Below are 19,631 nucleotides of genomic sequence, written 5' to 3' on the forward strand. Positions count from 1 at the left end.
TAAGCTTAAGTCTTGGGGACAAGAAACTCCTAGCTGGACCGCCAGGTAGTTCTGGGCACCCTGACGGGACGTCACTTGAAAAAGCCCAGCAGGGAGTGTGAGCCCCTTCCCGCTCGACTCCGTGTGGGAAGAACCCACGTCTCCCATCTCCTTTCCTTCCTTGAACTTACGGCCACCTGTTGCACCCGAATTCCTGGCTGGTTACCAGACCATACAGTCTCTGTCTGCGCCAATGTAATGTGACCCTCCGTTCCTTCCATAGGATTTGAAATTGGAATGGTACTTTGTATCACCAGGGGTTCTAGGGAAATGGGAAAGAGTCTGTCGTGTGAAGAAAGAATCAGAGATTGGGAATGGAGAGGTGTCATGGAGGAGGGAAGCAGGGACCCAAGAGCACCTTTGGGTGGGTTCCTGTAGAGAGCCCAAGACCCCCAACACTCCAGTGGACCTGGGGAGGGCTCGGACCAGATGCACTGCTTACACAGCAGGGTCAGCGTGAGCTCGATGATGGGCAGAGAAACAGAGAGAGTGGACATACATATCAGTGAGCAGGCACTGTTACTTTCTTTACATTAAACCTGCAAGATAGGGGTTTCTTCTATCAATGCTTCATCATTGCATCTCTTGTTGGAGGAGTTCCTTGCAAAGGATATTTTCTCCCTCCTAAGATGCCGTTCCTTTTTACCTGTCTACAGACAGGTGCCAGACACAACAGCGACACTAGGCAACCCGGGCACACGTGGTCTGGACCTGGGCTGCAGCCCAGAGTTTTTAAGTGGCTGCCCCAGCGACATGCTCCTTGGCGGAAGCGTGCCAGCTGGATGTGGCTCCCACACGGCTCTGTCTGGACTTACTGGTCCCGGATCCTTTCCAAACCCGCCCTTGGTCCAGCTTCTGCCGAGGTCCTGGCTACCTTACCTTGACTCTGGGTATCAGACACCTGTTCCTGGATCTCCTGCCCATGGGGACACCCTCCTTTCTTAGCCTCTTGGGTCTCTGCACTTTATACAGTTTTAATTGGGGCAAAATATAGATAGCATCCAAGATACCATCTTAACCCATTTTAAGCATAAAATTCAGTGTATTAATTACATTCAGCACGTGGTACAGCCGTCCCCGCCATCCATCTCCAGGACTCTCTTCTTCTTGCAGAAGTGAAACTCTGTCCCCGTTAAAATGGGCCAGCTCCCCTGCTTCCTCACCCGCAGCCCCTGGACCCACCATCTACTTTCTGTCTCTATGAGTATGACTCCTCTGGGGCCTCATGTAAGTGGCATCATTAGGTGCTTTTCCTTTTCACTGAGCATAATGTCTTCAGGGTTCTTCCATGTTGTAGCAGGTGTCAGGGTTCCCTTTTCAAGGCTGAATAATATTCCACAGTCTGGATATATTACATTTTGTTTATTCATCCATGAGGGACACTTAGGTTGCTTCTCCCTTGTGGCTGTTGTGAACAGTGCTGTTACGAACCCACGTGTACAAATATCTCTTCAAGACCCTGCTTTCATGTCTCGTGGGTGTATGCCCAGGAGTGGGATTGCTGGATCATAACGGTGATTCTATTTTTAGCTTTTTGAGGACCCTCCATCCTGTTCTTCGTAGTGGCTGCAGCATTTTACATTCCCACCTACAGTGCAGGAGTGTTCCCTTCTCTCCACATCCCCGTCACCACTTGTTTTCTGGTTTTTTGATAGTAGCCATCTGCACGGGGTGAAGTGGTCACCTCTGCACTTTTGACTCTTTCCTCTCGCCGATCCCAGGGCAAAGTCACAAGGAGAACCTGAAGTTCTTCCTCACGGAAACCCCATCGCACCCCCTTTCTGAGCTGTAGCTGCTTGTCTACGTGACATGATGTCATCTCTCCAAGCCTGAGGGGGCAACTGGGTGGTCAGCCTGTTTAAAGAGATAAACATGGACATCATTATGACAATGTTCTGGACCTCCAAAGCTGTGTTTCCAAATGTTGTGTTTCCCTGGCCATCATTTAGCTTGTAGCCCGTCACATAGCACAAGTTATAATACCCGGTGTGCAGTGTGAAAACCCCAGGTGCTTTAGAAGCGGAGGTGAACTGGGTGAGGGCTGATGTGATATGGCCCACATGGGGTGGGTGTTTGGCTTCTGGGACCACCATAACAAAGTACCACAAACTAAGGGGTTTAACCCAACAGAATGTTACAGCCTCACAGTTCTGGGGGCCAGCGTAGGAAATCAAGGTGTTGCCAGGGCAATGTTCCTTGTAAAGGCTCTAGAAAACCATCTGTTCTGTGCCCCTCTCCTAGCTTTTGGTAGCCTCACGTGTTTCTTGGCTTGTAGATAAAGAAGATAGGAGATGTGTATAAAATGGAATATTATTCAGCCATAAAAAAGAAGGAAATCTTGCCATTTGGGACAACATGGTTGGACCTTGGGGGCATGAAAGTGAGATAAGTCAGTCACCGAAGGACGCATACTGTAGCATCTCACTTACGTGTGGAATCTAAAAAAGCTGAATTCGAGATCCCACTCCTGGGCATATATCCAGAAAAGACGAAAACTCTAATTTGAGAAGATACATGCGCCCCTGTGTTAATAGCAGCACTATTTACAATAGCCAAGACATGGAAGCAACCTAAGTGTCCATTGACAGATGAATGGATAAAGAAGATGTGGTACATATATACAATGGAATATTACTCAGCCATGAAAAAGAATGAAATAATGCCATTAGCAGCAACATGGGTGGACCTAGAGATGATCATACTAGGTGAAGTAAGTTGGACAGAGAAAGACAAATACCATATCATATCACTTATATGTAGAATCTAAATAAATAATACAAATGATCTTATTTACAAAACAGAAATGGACTCACAGACTTAGAAAACAAACTTATGATTACCAAAGGGGAAAGGGCTGGGGAGGGATAAATTAGGAGTTTGGGATTAACAGATACATACTACTATATATAAAACAGATAACCAACAAGGACCTACTGTATAGCACAGGGAACTATATCCAATATCCTATGATAAACCATAATGGAAAAGAATCTGCAAAAAAAATGTGTTTAATTGAATCACTTTGCTGTACACCTGAAAGTAACACAACATTGTGAATCAACTATACTTTAATTTTTTAAAAAAACAGCTGAACTCATAGTACCAGAGGGTAGAATGGTGGTTGCCAGGAGCAGGGGATGAGCAGAAGGGGAAATGGGTGAAGGTACCAACTTCCAGTTATATGATAATATGTTCTGGGGATTTAGTGTATATCATGATGACACACACACACCAAAAACACAAAACAGGCAGATGACATTGATTGCCTTGGACTTTTCCCCAATGTAAGAACATGGGATGGAACCAAGCGATTTCCAGATCTTCTTTGTGGTTTAACAGCCTAGCTGTCTAAATTGCACTTTTGGGAAGAGAAAGTCACCATTCAGACTTTTGCTAAAGGCTCCGATGGAGCTCATAGCTCATGTGTCACAGCAGCATTTTCCCTGGCATCTCCTTTGGTTGCCCTTTTTTTTTTTTTTTTTTTTAAAGATTTTTTTGATGTGGACCCTTTTTGAAGTCTTCATTGAATTTGTTACACTATTGCTTCTGTTTTATGTTTGGGTTTTTTTGGCCACCAGGCATGTGGGATCTTAGCTCCCTGACCGGGGATGGAACCTGCACCCCCTGCCTTGGAAGGCAAAGCCTTAACCACTGGACCGCCAGGGAAGTCTATGGTTGCCCTTTTGGATGTTAATCACTGTTACTGATCTGTTATATAAAATGTGAACATGACCTTAGTGGGTTATTTTCCTATGCTTTGGACACAGGTTTTTTTTTTTTTTTTTTTTTTTTTCAGTACATGGGCCTCTCACTGTTGTGGCCTCTCCCGTTGTGGAGCACAGGCTCTGGACGCGCAGGCTCAGTGGCCATGGCTCACGGGCCCAGCCGCTCCGCGGCATGTGGGATCTTCCCAGACCGGGACACGAACCCGCGTCCCCTGCATCAGCAGGTGGACTCTCAACCACTGCACCACCAGGGAAGCCCTGGACACAGGGTTTTTAAAAGTTTAATTTTCCCTCTTCTAGCCGACAGGCTGGAGCACACAGGGACCTGAGAGGTTGCAGACCTCAAGCAGAGTCTGTTGAACGGGATCCTGAGGTGATCAGAGCTGCCTTAAATGCAACAGGAGGTGTAAGGGACCGGGTTACCCAATATGTGATCCTTGGGGTGTGGCAGAGAGAAACTATGTGGCTTTAAAAAATTCTGTTAAGATTCGTATAACACAAAATCCACTGTGTTAGCCATTTTAAAGTGAAGAATGCAGTGGCATTTAGCACATTCACAGGGTTGTACAACCATCACACCTGTTTAGTTCCACAACATTCTCATCCCCCCCCCAAAGGAAGCCCCCTGTGCATTACCAGTCACTACCCCGCCCCTGACAACTACTAATCTCCTTTCTTTCTCAGTGGATTTGCCGATTCTGGATATGTCATATAAATAGAGTAATAAAATACACGTCCTCCTGGGTCTGGCTTCTCTCACTGAGCATCCTGTGTTCAAGGTCCATCCACGTGGTAGCCTGTGTCAGAGCTTCACTCCTTTTCATGGCTGAGTCATATTCCACTGTGTGCATGGACCCCATGCTGTGTATCCATCATCCACTGATGGCTCTTTATCTTTTTTTTTCTAAATTGAGGTATAATTGGCATATAACATTGTATTAGTTTCAGGGGTACAACATAGTGATTGGATATATGTATCTAGTATAAAATGATTTTCCCCAATAACTAATTAACATCCAACACCACACAGCTACCATTTTTTACTCTTGATGAGAACTTTCAACACCTATTCTCTTAGCAACTTTCAAATGTACAATACAGTATTATTAACTATATAGTCACCACACTGTATGTTACAACCCCAGGACTTAATCTTTCCACTGGAAGTCTGTACCTTTTTTATCTTTTCACGGGTGAATTTTTGTTAGCAAAATCCTCCATACTGAGATATACAAATAAAGAGAAAATTAGGAAAATCAGTCTTTATTTTCCATAGGGCATAAAAATTTAGATATTTCAGCAGAAATGTTACAAATTATAAGTTTTAATTAAACATTGGGGCTTTTTAAAGTACAAATAGAATTCTCTTAAAAGGAGAAGACTGCTTCTCCTATCTGTTGTGAAAAAGACAGGTCTAAGGCAGCACAGGGAAGGGATGACCCAATAAAAAACAACCTCCCAGATGATCCGGCTTGGCTGGTTGGAATCTCTTGCTTTCAGCCAGCTGTCCTCTAGGTGGGGCTAAAAACTAATTTTTTTTACAAGTCTCAACTCCTGGGGAGAAAATCCTTTCCAAAGCTGTCCACCCTGTTTAAACCCCAAACATCCCAGAGCCCCTTAACCTGAGGATTTCCAAAAGCCACCATGGATACTAAAATGACCGCGAACCCACAAAAACACTTCAGACCTTTTGCAGAGCAGGTGTAAAAGACACTTAGCCGTCGCTTTGTGTTTCCTCTGGGGGGACAGAACCAGCTCATTTATTCATAAAGCAGACGTGTGGGTTCCTGAGGGTCGTTCCCTTGAGTCAGTCCTTGAATCCTTTTTCCCATCGTTTTATGGGAAAACAGGGACTGGGGGGTTTGCTTCTGAGCAGCAAAAGTAAGCACCAAGAACAAGACACAGCCGTGATAACAGGGCCGTTACTCAGATTCTTTTTTGGTTACAGAGTGTTTATAAAGGCCAAAAGTCAGGGGAGACAAGGTTACTGTCTTTATCCACCGGGCGAGGGTTTAAGGCATCTTGTTGATCCATTCAATGACTAACCTTCAGTGCTTCTGAGACGCATGCACTGGCCAAGCACAGCTGAGTTTTGTGGACCCCCTTCTTTGCCCACAGGACGTGGACCCTTTGCGGGACCCCCGAGTACCTGGCCCCCGAAGTCATCCAGAGCAAGGGCCACGGGAGAGCCGTGGACTGGTGGGCGCTCGGCATCCTGATATTTGAGATGCTCTCGGGGTGAGTTGGCTTTCCATGGAGAAGTCTGCAGCGAGTCCCTGCCCCACTCGCTGGCCCTGGGGTGCTCAGCCCGCCCCTAGGATGGGGCATTGGGGGTCGGGGGCAGATTCTCGGGGTCGGGTCGCACAGCAGTTTTCCGCTGCTGGTGACGGTGATATATGAACTGACCGTTCGGCTTGATTTCCTAAGAGTAAAAGCGCAGGCTTGAAGGACCCGCAGGGCACAGCTGTCGAGGTCTTCTATCCTGTCTCTAAGTGTCCCTGTCTCCCAAGAAAATGCTGTTCATCTCCTGCACGGACATTCTGGGGTGATTCCCAGAGCTGGGTAACGTACGTGTTGGATAACGCAACTGAGTACGTTATGCACGGATAGTGTGCCAGAACGGAAAGGGGGTGTTCTTCCCTGAAATGCGAAATGTGCCTCGGGGGAGGTTAGGAATCACGTTGCCCCTGGTCCAGATAGCCGAGAGTCGGACTGTTTCTCAAGGGGTTGGCATGATTAAATATTGAAGTGTGGCTTCTGCATGAGACGTGCAGGATGGACACACAAAGCAGGCATCCCCCTCGTAGAAACTGGGGACCTGGGGATTCCTCCTCGTCCTGTGAGCGCGAGGCTCTCCGTCCACACTCCCACCCCTTGCCTTTCTCCTGCCTTCTTTGGCGGCTGTGCTTTTTGCTGGTAGGTTTTGCAGACACCGAGTTTACTCTGGTTTTACTAAAAGCCGGAGCCTGTTCCGTGCCTGTCTGGTTCCCTGCAGGGCTGGTCCACAGCTTTCAGTTGGAGAGAAAGATGGAGAGCGGCCTTCTCCTGCCTTGAGTGTGGGAGCAGCCGGGGGGGGGAACCTGTGCAAACCTGTCCGTCTTCGTCTATCAGTCATCCATCTCTTCAGCATCTATCTATGGTCTGTCTGGCGTTTATGTCTAGTTATCGTCTGTCTATCTGTCATCTGTATCTATCTGTCTATCTTCTCTATTGTATCTGTTGTCAGTTCTGTCATCTATTTACATAATATACCTGTCTCCCCACTCTTGTCACCTGTTCGTCATATGTACCTGTCATCTAGTGTGTCATTTATATCCGTCACCTATCTACCTATTTGTCTGTCTTACTGTCTGTACCTATTTACCTCTAACTGTATATCTGCTATCTATCATCTATATGTCATCTGTTCTATGTATCTATCATCTGTCATCTATCTATTCTATCATCGACCTGTATCGATCTCTAACTCTCTATATATTTATTTTTATCTACCTATCATCTATTTATATCTATCTCTAACTGTATATCTATTAATTTTTAGCTGTCTGCCTTTCTGTCAATCATAGATCAATATCTGTCTATCATAGATGAATATCTACCAATCATAGATCAATATCTATCTATCATAGATCAATATCATAGATCAATATCTACCAATCATAGATCAATATCTGTCTATCATAGATCAATATCTATCATAGATCAATATCTACCAATCATAGGTCAATATCTGTCTATCATAGATCAATATCTATCAATCATAGACCAATATCTATCATAGATCAATATCTATCAATCATAGATCAATATCTGTCTATCATAGATCAATATCTATCATAGATCAATATCCATCAATCATAGGTCAATATCTGTCTATCATAGATCAATATCTGTCTATCATAGATCAATATCTATCATAGATCAATATCTATCAATCATAGATCAATATCTGTCTATCATAGATCAATATCTATCAATCTATCTAATCTTTTCCATTTTCCATTGCTCTTTAGTCAAACACCTCTAGCAAATCACATAGACCCAAATTTCTTCATAGGCACCCTAGCCCAGGAAGTCCTAATCAAAGCAGAACGCTGAAATAAATAGCCTGTATGGTCAATCCACCAAGAAGGTAGAGAAATTGTACATCTCTCTGCACCTGTACTTGATCAGCTTCCACACTCAGGCCAGCAGCATACCTTCCTTCCTGTACATTGCCGACCACGAGAGGGCAGCCTTGCCCAAGGAGAATTGAATCCCGGCACCCAGTCATGTGTAGCAGAATGGGGTCCATGTGTCCTCTGTTCTGTCTTTATTGATAGGATGGAGTATAATAGTACAGAATATAATAATGGGGAATAGCATTAGGAAAGGCAAGGTTGGAGTATAATATACTGTTAGAACACAGTATTGAAAGACTATAATAGAAAATTATGAAAATAGAGTAGAATAAAGTAAGATAGGGTAGAATTAGAATATAATATTAGGATATACTAGAATTATTATAAGAGTTATTATATAAACATAAATATTAGAATTCTAATAATTTAATATGCTATTTTAACAGTAACTAAGATACTCTTAAGATATATTAAAATAATATTCTAATTACTATTGGGATGTAGTATATTAAAATATTAGAATATTAGAAAATAGAAAATATTCTATTCCAGTAGAATGTTAGCCATATAGTTCTAGTATTCTCAGAGAATATTGGGAATTCAGTAGAAAATAATGTAATTAGAATCTATTACTAGGTCCTATTATTAGAATATTTGGAGATTAATAATTAAAACCCTCTCCTAACCTAGAACACCGTAAGCTGAACTTTGCATTTCATAAAAGGGAACTGTTTGTTCACATTCAGCATATTTTTGTTTTCCACATCTCCAGTTAGAGTCAGGCTTGTCTGGGTGGTATTCTCAGAGACTTCCGTCCCTGCCCACACTGCACGCCTGGCTGACCCTGGGCTGTCCCTGAAGTCTGGCCAGCCTCTGCTCTCGCCTGGACCAGCCCCGAGTGTCCTCATGTCTCCTCCAGCTGCCCCCTGCCCATGACACCTCCCCCTGGCAGCCACTGGAGGGGTCCCTCACTGACACCCGCCAGGCCACGTCCTTCTCCCTAGCAGCCCTCGAGGGGAAGGACCCAGAGCTCCTCATTATACGAGGCTCTGAGTCGGTCTGTACAAGACCTGCCCACCTTAGACGGAGGCCTGGCCCCTCTCCTGGGATCGCAGGCCTTCCTGCTGTGCCTCCAGCACCCCATGAGGCGTTGCTGTCCCTCTCTCTGCCAGCCTCCTGAGGGCATCCCCCCGGCTGGTCCCTTCTCTTCTGGTCCTCACGATTCAGGCTCACCTGTAACCTGCCCTCAGAGCCCTCCTCCGCTGCTCCCAGCCACGTTCCGCCCTAGCACTCCTTTCTGTTCTCTCTGGAGCACTCAGTGGATCTGAAACTATCTGGTTCCGTGTGTTGATTGCCCACGAGATCACTGGATGGTGCAAGCTGCTCTTCTCACCCCCTTGAACCCAGACGTCTTTGGTGGCCAGTGGGAGGGAGTTATCATATAGATGGTGGAGATGGCCTTTTCTTCCAAGTCCCCGTCTCCCGCGTGCTTGTTGGATTTCCATTTCCTGTTTTGGCACCTTTAGCAAGATCAGGCTAGACTCTGTCTTGTCTCTTTGCTTATTGCTTTCATTGGTGGGCGAAATGTTTCATGAAGTACAAGAAGTACATTTGTTGGGTACAACCAGCTACATGATTAGGTATGAGAGCATGTCGTAACTGGGATTTTATTTTCATCGAGTAAGAAATGTTTCGGTTGGATTGAAAATAGGTGGCCCATTCATGGGCTTTCCCAGGAGCACCCAGCTCAGCCCTGATGTCTTCCATCATCGGCTCCTTTCATATCCACCCATGTGGAGCGTTTCAGTCACACGCCTGTTTTTCAGGAAGATGGAACTAGTCTGCATTTGGAGCTGCATCCATGTGGAACATTAGCTGCAGTGCAGTGGTTCTCAAAACATTACAGCCGCAGGGCCCTAAAAATTTCCAGTAACCATCTGCCCTAAAAGTTACTCCCTTCCTAAAAGTTATGAAAATGCCCCTAAATATTAGTATCGACCCCAAAGAGCTCTCATGGATGCAGGTTATATCTGTCAACGTTCACCACATTTGAAAACTAAACTGAGATTATATATATAAGTATATAAGTTTATACGTAAAAGCATATCTTATACATAAGGTGATAAAATAATGGTTAACATAAATCAAATTTTTAATGAAAAAAATAACTATGTCCTAGTATTAAAAATATTTAGAGAAAAGAGTGACGTTGTTTCCCATGTGCATTAGTCTCTTTTATGTCCAGCTTAATTGCGGGCCACTGCGTTCTTCCCTTCTCTCATACTCTGTCTGGTGTGATTCGTTGTTTTGGTTGAGGTATATGACGAAAATGCAGCCATATTCAGATTTATAGTCAGAGAAAGGGAGTCACAAATCTCCTGAAAAGGCCTCGAGGAACCCGACTCTTGGTTGCGGTGCGCGGGCTTCTCATTGCGGTGGCTTCTCTTGGGAGCACGGGCTCTAGGCGCACAGGCTCAGTAGTTGTGGCTCAGGGCTCTAGAGCGCAGGCTCAGTAGTTGTGGTGCATGGGCTTAGTGGCTCCGCAGCATGAGGGATCTTCCCGGACCAGGGCTCGAACCCGTGTCCCCTACATTGGCAGGTGGATTCTTAACCACTGCGCCACCAGGGAAGTCCAAAGCATGGAGTCTTAAGCACTGGACCACGGGGGACGTCCCAGGACCATCATTTTGTAACAGGGGTCTCTGGGTGTCTGATGAAGAACACGAGGTCACAACAACGATGGTGCCTATTTCTGGACAATCCATTTTTTTTACTGGAAGATTTAGGTAGGTCGAAGGTATCTATAAAAAGAATCCAGAAAGATGATGGAGAAAATGGCAAAATTGGCATGAATTTTTCAGACGAAAGTCTTGAGCCTGCCTTCATGGGGATGAGCAGGTTGTCCTTCTGACTACATCTCACCATGGACAATGCAAGGTGCATATAATGCCCACTTCTGTATGGTGAGCACCCGTTTATTAAGAATTGGAAGGATTCGGGCTTCCCTGATGGCGCAGTGGTTGAGAATCTGCCTGCCAATACAGGGGACACGGGTTCGAGCCCTGGTCGGGGAGCATCGCACATGCCGCGGAGCAACTGGGCCCGTGAGCCACAACTACTGAGCCTGCGCGTCTGGAGCCTGTGCTCCGCAACAAGAGAGGCCGCGATAGTGAGAGGCCCGTGCACTGCGATGAAGAGTGGCCCCCGCTTGCCACAACTAGAGAATGCCCTCGCACAGAAACGAAGACCCAACACAGCCAAAAAATAATTAAAGAAAGAAAGAAAGAAAGAATAATTTTTTAAAAAAGCCAAGCATTTGAAGCCCTTTAAAAAAAATAATTGGAAGAATTCTGTTGGATTAAAGGCAGAGATTTGAGGGCACTTTCTTTGGCTACTTTCCACATGCCGAGTTCTCTGATACGCCTTCTGCATGCTTTTTCCTTCAGGCAGGATCTGTTCGTGCTCACTTAGTATTGTTTTTTCCGCTTGCTCAACTTCTGCTAACATACCTTTCCCACGATAGTGTCTTATAATGCCAGCTCCCCCAGAGCACTGTGTGCCACATTCTCCATGCACGTGGGTAGGTATGGGTGACACATTTTCTCGTGGCCCCATTTCTGAATGTGTATCTGTTTCCCCCAGTGAAATCATACAGCTGCCTGTACTCAGACAGGGCCGCCCCCCAAGATAGGAATATGACTCCCCCAACCACTGTTGGAGGAAACGCCTGACGCACGCGAAGGGCTAGCTTGGGATTGATGAGCTTCAAGGCGTTCACGGTTGGCGAGGGTTGGGTGTCTCCCGGCCTGGCTAGTTTCTCAATCCATGGAAGCTGGTAACTCTGGAAGCACAACTGGCCAGAGTAGTTGTAGTTATGAGACCGTAACAGCCAGTAACCCCAAGAGGTACAGCTGTGGTCTTACGGACCCTGTGCTCCTATTCACGCCCAAGTGTAAAGCTGAGGGACGAAAGTATCACATAAGGAAAAAAGGCTATTTTATGCTACACGCAGCTGCATTTCTACATTTATTTAGAATCTTCCATTTTTCTGAGGAACCTACCTCTTTTCCTTCCACTTTCCCATTCATTTCTGTTTTTGTACTTCATATTTCTGTTCTTTATTTTTTTTAATATTTTTCGACTCTCTTCTCTGTAATATATTTGTGTATTGGTTTCCTGGGGCAGCTGTAACAAATTTCCACAAACTGGGGGGTTTAAAACAGGAATTCATCCATCCTCCCAGTCCTGGAGACCAGACGTCTGAGGTCGAGGTGTCCCAGGGCTGAGCTTCCCCCAGAGGCTCCAGGGAAGGCTCCTTCCCGCCTCTTCCAGCTTCTGGGGGCTCCAGGCGTCCCTGGGCTTGCGGCCACATCCCTCCCGTCTCTGCCTCCGTCTTCACGGGGCTTCTCCTCTGTGTCTGGGTCTCTCCTCTTCTGTGTCTTATAAGGACCCTGTCATTGGATGTAGGGCCACCCTCATCCAGGAGGACCTCATCTCAGACCCTTCACTTCATCACATCTGCAAAAACTCTGTTTCCGTATAAGGTCCCATTTAAGGTAGTCGGGGTGAGGACATGGGTGTAACTTTGGAGGCCACCATTCCACCCATGATACCCTGTTTCTCTTTTAAAAAAACACGAGGAGTTGATTTGGAATCAACACGAGAATTATATTTGATCATTGAGATTTGCTGTCATCAGTCAGACCATCATCTGAAAACTCCCCTTTATATTTCTGTTGCTTATTCTACTGAATTAGAAGACCTCCTTCTAAAGAAACTAAATAGAGGTTATGCTTTCGAGTTGAAGGTCTTTGCCTTGAGCGCTCTGAGGAAGTATCAAAAGTATACCTTGTGCCCAGGGACATGTGGCTATCTAGTATATATTTAGTGGTTTACTTCTAGAGTTTCTTGGATTTTTCTTGGTCTTTGCAGTTGTAAGTATATTTTTTCTTTAGCTTATGTCACGTTTTTTTGTTTTTCTATTTCCAGATTTTAGAAAGGCTAGGTCTGTTAGTTTCTATAACTAGACTGTAGTCTTTAATTGTGGTAACAGTGCTGCAGATGATACATAAGTGTATGGCATGGCCGTGTGCCAGTACAGCTTTATTGACCAAAAGGGGCTGTGGGCCATCATTGGCCAACCCCTAGTGTAGATTTTTGTGCCTAAAATTGCAAACTGGAAACCAGCCTTGCTGTCACTCACCTCCCAAAGTAGGATGGAGGTGAATTCATTGACTGTGGAGATTCACATACTGGCTTCTATAAAGTTAGGAAGTACCTGAGCCAAAGAAATATGATACAGTGTAACCTATCCTCTTACATTTGGCCTGTGTACACTTAATTGAGCACCTACTGTGTGCTACACACTCCCGTATGCAGCAAGGATACAAAGAGGTCCACTCATGATCTAGTTGGGGAGACATTTTTAATGTCTCCCTAGTGACCTCATAGTTGGTCAGATGGTCTCATGGTCGTTGCCTTTTCTTTGCTGGCCCATCCTCTGTACTTGGGCTGCAGTGCTTCACGCTTGGCCTCTTGGAACCATCTCTTCGAAGCTGGTCTGGAGCCATCCATGGACTCCAGGATGCGAGGAGAGAGCTGCCGTGAAATAAATTCTGTCAGGCGGAAAGAGTCATCCTTAACAAAGCAGGGATGTTTTCCACAGTTGCTCGCCACTAAAAATAGATGTTTATGTTTCTAACAGGTTTCCTCCGTTTTTTGATGACAACGCATTTGGCATTTACCAAAAAATTCTTGCAGGCAAGATAGATTTCCCCAGGCATTTGGACTTCAGTGTCAAGTAAGTAAACCGTTTCCCTCCTCATTGGGTGTGTTTATTTTGAAAGCATCTAAGAAACCCCAGTTATGGCATCTGCCGAGCAGGGTACCATCCTGTGTTATTCCCTATGCTGGGCTGAAGCTGTTTTGACCGGTCATTTTTTCCACCAAAAGGGAAAAGGTTTTCATGACTCTGCTGGGATGAGACTTCACCTTTTAACGACTCTCAGCCCTATTTTATACCGTTTAAAATAAAGGACACTTACAATTAGCAAATAAAGGCATTTGTTATCGTATTTAATAAGAGAGCTGTTTTGTTACTTGACAAGAAGGGTGTCCTTCCTCCTAGCTAGACTTGCGGTTGGCCCAAGTGTTGATGGCTTTAGCAGAGTTTATCTTTTCTCTCCTGCTTAAATTATTTTCATTCTTAAAGTCCTTTTCTCCTGCTAGAATTTTGAGTTACGCCCTCGTTGTTTCAAGAACTTTTGCATTGCTTCTGTGTTAAACTTTGGGTGTGCATTTTTGTGGCAATGGGGGGAAAAGCCAAATTTTTTAAAAGATAAGCATGCTTTAGGTTTTCCAACGATTTTTCCAACGACCTCACTCTGTGTGTCAGCTTTTAGCCATTTACACCGTTGTGAGTCCTAATTTATAGCTGTTTTACTGTATTTCCCAGATACGTTGATAGGTGCTTCAAACCTCTGCTGATCCCCAAATGGGGTTAATTGTGTTTAGTTGAGACCTAAATTTTTCTCTCTTTTTTGCTACATATTTTTAAAGTAACCTGTGGAAATTAAGTTCAGAGAAAACTTATTTCATGACAGTGATCAGCTGTGATCCTGGGGCCACTGGCTACATCTAGTTTTCTGGATGCATCTAGTTTTCTAGATCCTGGGGCCACTGGCTGCATCTAGTTTCTTAGTGATCAATGTACTTACCTTAAATAGAGATTCTCAGTATGAGTCAAGGATGGTGTTCTTCTTGGTTCGTGTGGGCTGGAGCTTGTGTCGTGTTTGACCCACCAGCTAGGTTTTAAAAGATTTTAGCCAGAAAAGGAGGCTCCAGTTAGACATAAATTATCCGGAAGGGAGACTTCTGTGTCATGAATGGTCTGACAGTAAGGTGACAAGGGGAATACAGCACTCAAAAGTCTATTGCTCTAGAAAGAAATGAAGAAATGTGGTCTAGGATTTCTCTCCCAGGCTTCAAATCCCATCACTGTTGAGTGACATTGTTTCGAATGGATGGCAAAACACTTTAAAAATTGAGTTATTGGGGGGGGGTGAGGAAGGGCAGGGGGAGGGTATTAAGAGAAGACAAAATAAAGAGAAAAAAATAAAGTTGAGTTATAAATGTATCAACGATTGACCAATGATTTGATCAGATTAGCGCCTACTCACACCCATGGGCACTGCTAGGTGATGGCCCCTGTAGACTCCCTGGAATTCTCCTGGGTACACCTGGGGCTTGTAAATACCCGCTGCATGTTGGCGGGACCTGCCCGCGATGGGTATGACTTCGCTGTTGCCGTGGGTGCACGTGCTCCAAGCAAGATAAATATGAACTACCTCCTGTGTCCTCATAGTCTGCTTCTTTCTTTTGTAAACGTGTGATGGTCTTAGGCAACACAGAAGATCATCAGACTGCATCCCCTTGCTCTTTCAAGGAAGGACTTAAATTCTTCCAGGAGTTGTTTCCCCAAGAGAAGGGAAGGTCCATAAATCTTAGGTCAGGGCTTCCCTGGTGGCGCAGTGGTTGAGAGTCCGCCTGCCGATGCAGGTGACGCGGGTTCACGCCCCGGTCCGGGAAGATCCCACATGCCGTGGAGTGGCTGGGCCCGTGAGCCATGGCCATTGAGCCTGCGCGTCCGGAGCCTGTGCTCCGCAACGGGAGAGGCCACAACAGTGAGAGGCCCACATACCGCAAAAAAAAAAAAAACAACTTAGGTCATTTATTTGCTTATGTTACTATATGTATTTTTAATGGTTAAAATAGTAAATTTTATTTCTATTTTACCACAATTTTTAAAATCCATTTTGTTTTATTGAAGTATAGTTGATTCACAATATTGTGTTAGTTTCAAGTGTACAGCAAAGTGATTTGGTTATACATATACACATACATGTATATACATATGAATTCTTCTTCAGATTCTTTTCCATTATAGGTTATTACAAGATATTGAATATAATTCCCTATGCTATATAGTAGGTCCCTGTTTATCTATTTAATATATAGTAGTGTGTATCTGTTAATCCCAAACTCCTAATTTATCTCCCCCCACCCCCTTTCCCAATAAGTCTGTTTTCTATGTCTGTGAGTCTGTTTCTGTTTCATAGATAAGTTCACTTGTATCTTTTTTTTTTTTTTCTGGCCATGAGTGCAGCATGTAGGATCTTAGTTCCCCGACCAGGAATTGAACCCATGCCCCCTGCATTGGAAGTGCAGAGCCCTCACCACTGGAAGGGAAGTCCCTGTATCATTTTTTAGATGCCGCATACAATTGACATTATATGATATTTGTCTTTCTCTTCTGACTGACTTCACTTAGTATGATCACCTCTAGGTCCATCCACGTTACTGCAAATGGCACAATTTCATTCTTTTTTACACTCATGTTCATATATTGAGTACGTTTCCAACGTTTTGTGAACAAGAAGATGTCATAGAAAGAGAACACACCTAAGCATAATCTCCGTCTGGTCTCCTGCCAACTCCCCGTCTTTTTCTCATAGTTTACTTCCAGGAGAGGAGCAGCAGAGACTGTTCTGGAATCCTTAGGGTTAGGGTTAGGGTTAGGGAACGGGTACGGTTTAGGGTACAGGTTACGGTATGACAACGGGTTAGGGTTAGGGTATGGGTTAGTGTTATTGTACGGGTTAGAATTAGGGTATGGGTTAGGGTTAGGGAACGGATACGGTTTAGTGTGTAGGTTAGGGTACGACAATGTGTTAGGGTTAGGGTACGTGTTAGGGTATGGGTATGTTAGTGTACGGGTTAGGATTAGGGTACAGGTTAGGGTAAGGGTTAGGGAATGGGTTAGGGAATTGGTACGGTTTAGGGTACAGGTTAGGGTATGACAACGGGTTAGGGTTAGGGTACATGTTAGGGTACGGGTTAGGGTAAGGGTACGGGTTAGGGTAAGGGTTAGGTTTAGGGTTAGGGAACGGATATGGTTTAGTGTACAGGTTAGGGTACGACAACGGGTTAGGGTTAGGGTACGTGTTAGGGCACGGGTTAGTGTTAGTGTACAGGTTAGGATTAGGGTACACGTTAGGGTAAGGGTTAGGGTTAGGGTTAGTGAATGGGTAAGGTTTAGGGTACAGGTGAGGGTACGGAAACGTGTTAGGGTTAGGGTACGTGTTAGGGTACAGGTACGTGTTAATGTATGGGTTAGGATTAGGGTACAGGTTAGGGTTAGGGTTAGGGCTAGGGTTAGGGTTAGTGTTAGGGCTCACGTATGCAGCTCCAGGCACTTCCTCTCACATCCCCAATGAGGGGGCTCAGCAAGGGCAGAAACCTGGGACCCTTTGCTGCCCTTAATGATGGCAGATCGTAGTTGAGTAAAATTTTACTTCTTCATGTTTTTGCCTAGATCTTCATGACCCTGAGGGTAGAATTTTGACTGAAGTTTTTCAGGTCCTTTGTGGGTTCCTACAACCTCAGCATTGGACCGTGTCAGCGTGTTGGCCTGGGCAAATGTCTCTTTGGATGAAGCTTAAGATTCCTTGTAGGAACATATATAATTGAAAAGGAAGTAAAAGCTTTGGGGCTTGGTGCCAACTTGGTAGAACTCATATTTATTTACAAGTGTTTCTCTGTGTCTGAAAGTGGCCGAGGAGAAGCCAGCTGGCACCCGGGGAGTCAGTAGGATTCAGAATTTCAGCCTCGGTGAATCAAGGGCTTGCCAGTGGACTCACAGCCATTCCAGGATGGAGGTGCCCACCTGTCACGTCTTGGATGCTTGCAGAGTTCCTGTGTGGCTTTGCCATATCGGGTGGCCCCTTTTCCTTTGCACCTTCTGCCTTCAGGATCGAGCTGTTTTGCAAAGATCTAATTTTATATATTAAATAAATCTTTGATTTTCTTGTGATCCTGGGACAGGCAGCTTTAAGGATATGCACTCATAGGGCTGAGGGTGCTGTAAATAATAGGGAAAAAGAAGAAAAAACACATGGATTTGGGGATGTTTTGGGAGTGTGGTGTTTGGTGACCTTGTTTTTTTGGTTTGTTTCTTTGGTATGTCAAAATAATGAAGGGGTGACTCACTAAGTATGGGAAAGTTACCTTCATTTCTCAGCACTCTTGTATCCTTCTGCCTTGCACAGGAGTAAATTTCCTCTGTTTTCGATGGACACATCAAAATCCTAGCCTTAAGGCTAAATCCTAGCCTTAGGTGAGCCAGTGTTCTTGGGTTTTCTCTTTGAGATGGGTTTGGGAAAACGTCTAGAAGGACTCCAGTTCTACTTAAGGATACACAGTGTTGGGAAACTCTGTGTTACAGTGATGCCTTGACGGAGTTGGACATCAGTAGGAACCTGGGAGATTTCACAGTCCACGTGTGAGGAACCCTGGGTCCCTGGTCCCTCATATTTATCACCTGACGCATCTGAGCCTCCTTAGCTGGTCCCACAGCACCCAGGGCGTAGCTGGAGCCTGGGTTTGTGCTACTCACCCCGGGGCATCGTTGGATTCAGGAAAGCTGAGATGCTTAAAGCTGAGTCGGGGGTTTTTGATTGTCCTGGAAAACATCCTTATATGCTTGAAGTCCCTGGGTATTATTATACACAATGTACTCAGCGTATTGGATACTTAAACACACACATTATACTTTTTACTTCCTTAACTGTTACTCTGAGAAGCTAGCCCATCTTCTGGAAGTCTTGAAAACCATCTCCAGTTTCCCATCATAATTGACCGTCCTGCTGTATTCTGATACTGCTTGCTATTTATTTATTTATTTTTAAACAAGATTATTTATTTAGTTCGTTAGTTATTTAATTTACTTTTGGCTGTGTTGGGTCTTAGTTGCGTCACGCAGGATCTTTGTTGAGGCATGCAGGAACTTTTCTTGCAGTGCGCGGGCTCTTCGTTGCAGCGTGCAGGCTTCTCTCTAGTTGTGGAGTGCAGATTTTCTCTTCTCTAGTTGTGGCGTGCAGGCTCCAGGGCGCGCGGGCTCTGTAGTTGTGGTGCGCGGGTTCCAAAGGGCGTAGGCTCTCTAGTTGAGGTGTGCAAGCCCAGTAGTTGTGTCACACAGGCTTAGTTGCTCCACGGCGTGTGGGATCTTAGTTCCCTGACCAGGGATCAATCCCGTGTCCCCTGCACTGGAAGGTGGATTCTTTACCACTGGACCACCAGGGAAGTCCCCCCGTCTGCTATTTAGAGGGAGGATCTAAGTGAACCAGCACACACGAAAGGGATCCAATGAGTTTACGTGCTTACGGGAAGGCAAGGATGGCCAGACAAGAATCCCACAAATAAGCAGACCCGCAGGGCAAAGCAAGACCATCGATTTTGGTAAAAGTGCATGTCTTGTAGTCGGTGGGGATAGCCTGACTCGTATGTTTGAAATGAAGCCTCACCATCCCCAGGGCAGGCGCATTTTCTCTTGCTCCGGCTCCAGCTCAACGGCTATTCTTCTCTACGATGATTTAATCAACCTCTTCCCCTTAGCTAGGTCCCTCTCGCAACTCTACGCCACAGAAATTATTTAGGAACAGATAATGGTTAGAAAGAAGCGTCAGAGAGCGTTCAGCCAGCGTGAACCATCGCACCAGTGTCCACGTTGCACGGTGTGGATTTTACTGCTGTTGACCTGCTGTGTTTGCATGGGTCCGTATCAACATGGCTGTGTTTTTATCTCCGTCTCCCACACAGAGACCTCATTAAGAAATTGCTCGTTGTCGACAGAACAAGGAGACTGGGAAACATGAAGGTGAGCGTTTCCGTCCGTATGTGTTAAGTGGTG

At 45.1% G+C, this 19,631-nt stretch overlaps 1 protein-coding gene across 1 annotated transcript in view; it reads left to right on the top strand.

The window, feature by feature from the left end:
- Window positions 1-19,631, top strand: part of LOC308608977 (cAMP-dependent protein kinase catalytic subunit PRKX) — an 83,222-nt gene that overhangs the window by 55,614 nt on the left and 7,977 nt on the right. Inside the window, exons 4-6 of the mRNA XM_081222382.1 lie at window positions 5,883-6,002; window positions 13,590-13,685; window positions 19,541-19,598. Coding sequence (XP_081078508.1) covers window positions 5,883-6,002; window positions 13,590-13,685; window positions 19,541-19,598 — 274 coding nt within the window. The remainder of the gene's footprint in view (window positions 1-5,882; window positions 6,003-13,589; window positions 13,686-19,540; window positions 19,599-19,631) is intronic.

This window comes from Mesoplodon bidens, assembly GCF_964165515.1.
Source record: "Mesoplodon bidens genome assembly, chromosome: X".
NCBI lineage: Eukaryota > Metazoa > Chordata > Mammalia > Artiodactyla > Ziphiidae > Mesoplodon > Mesoplodon bidens.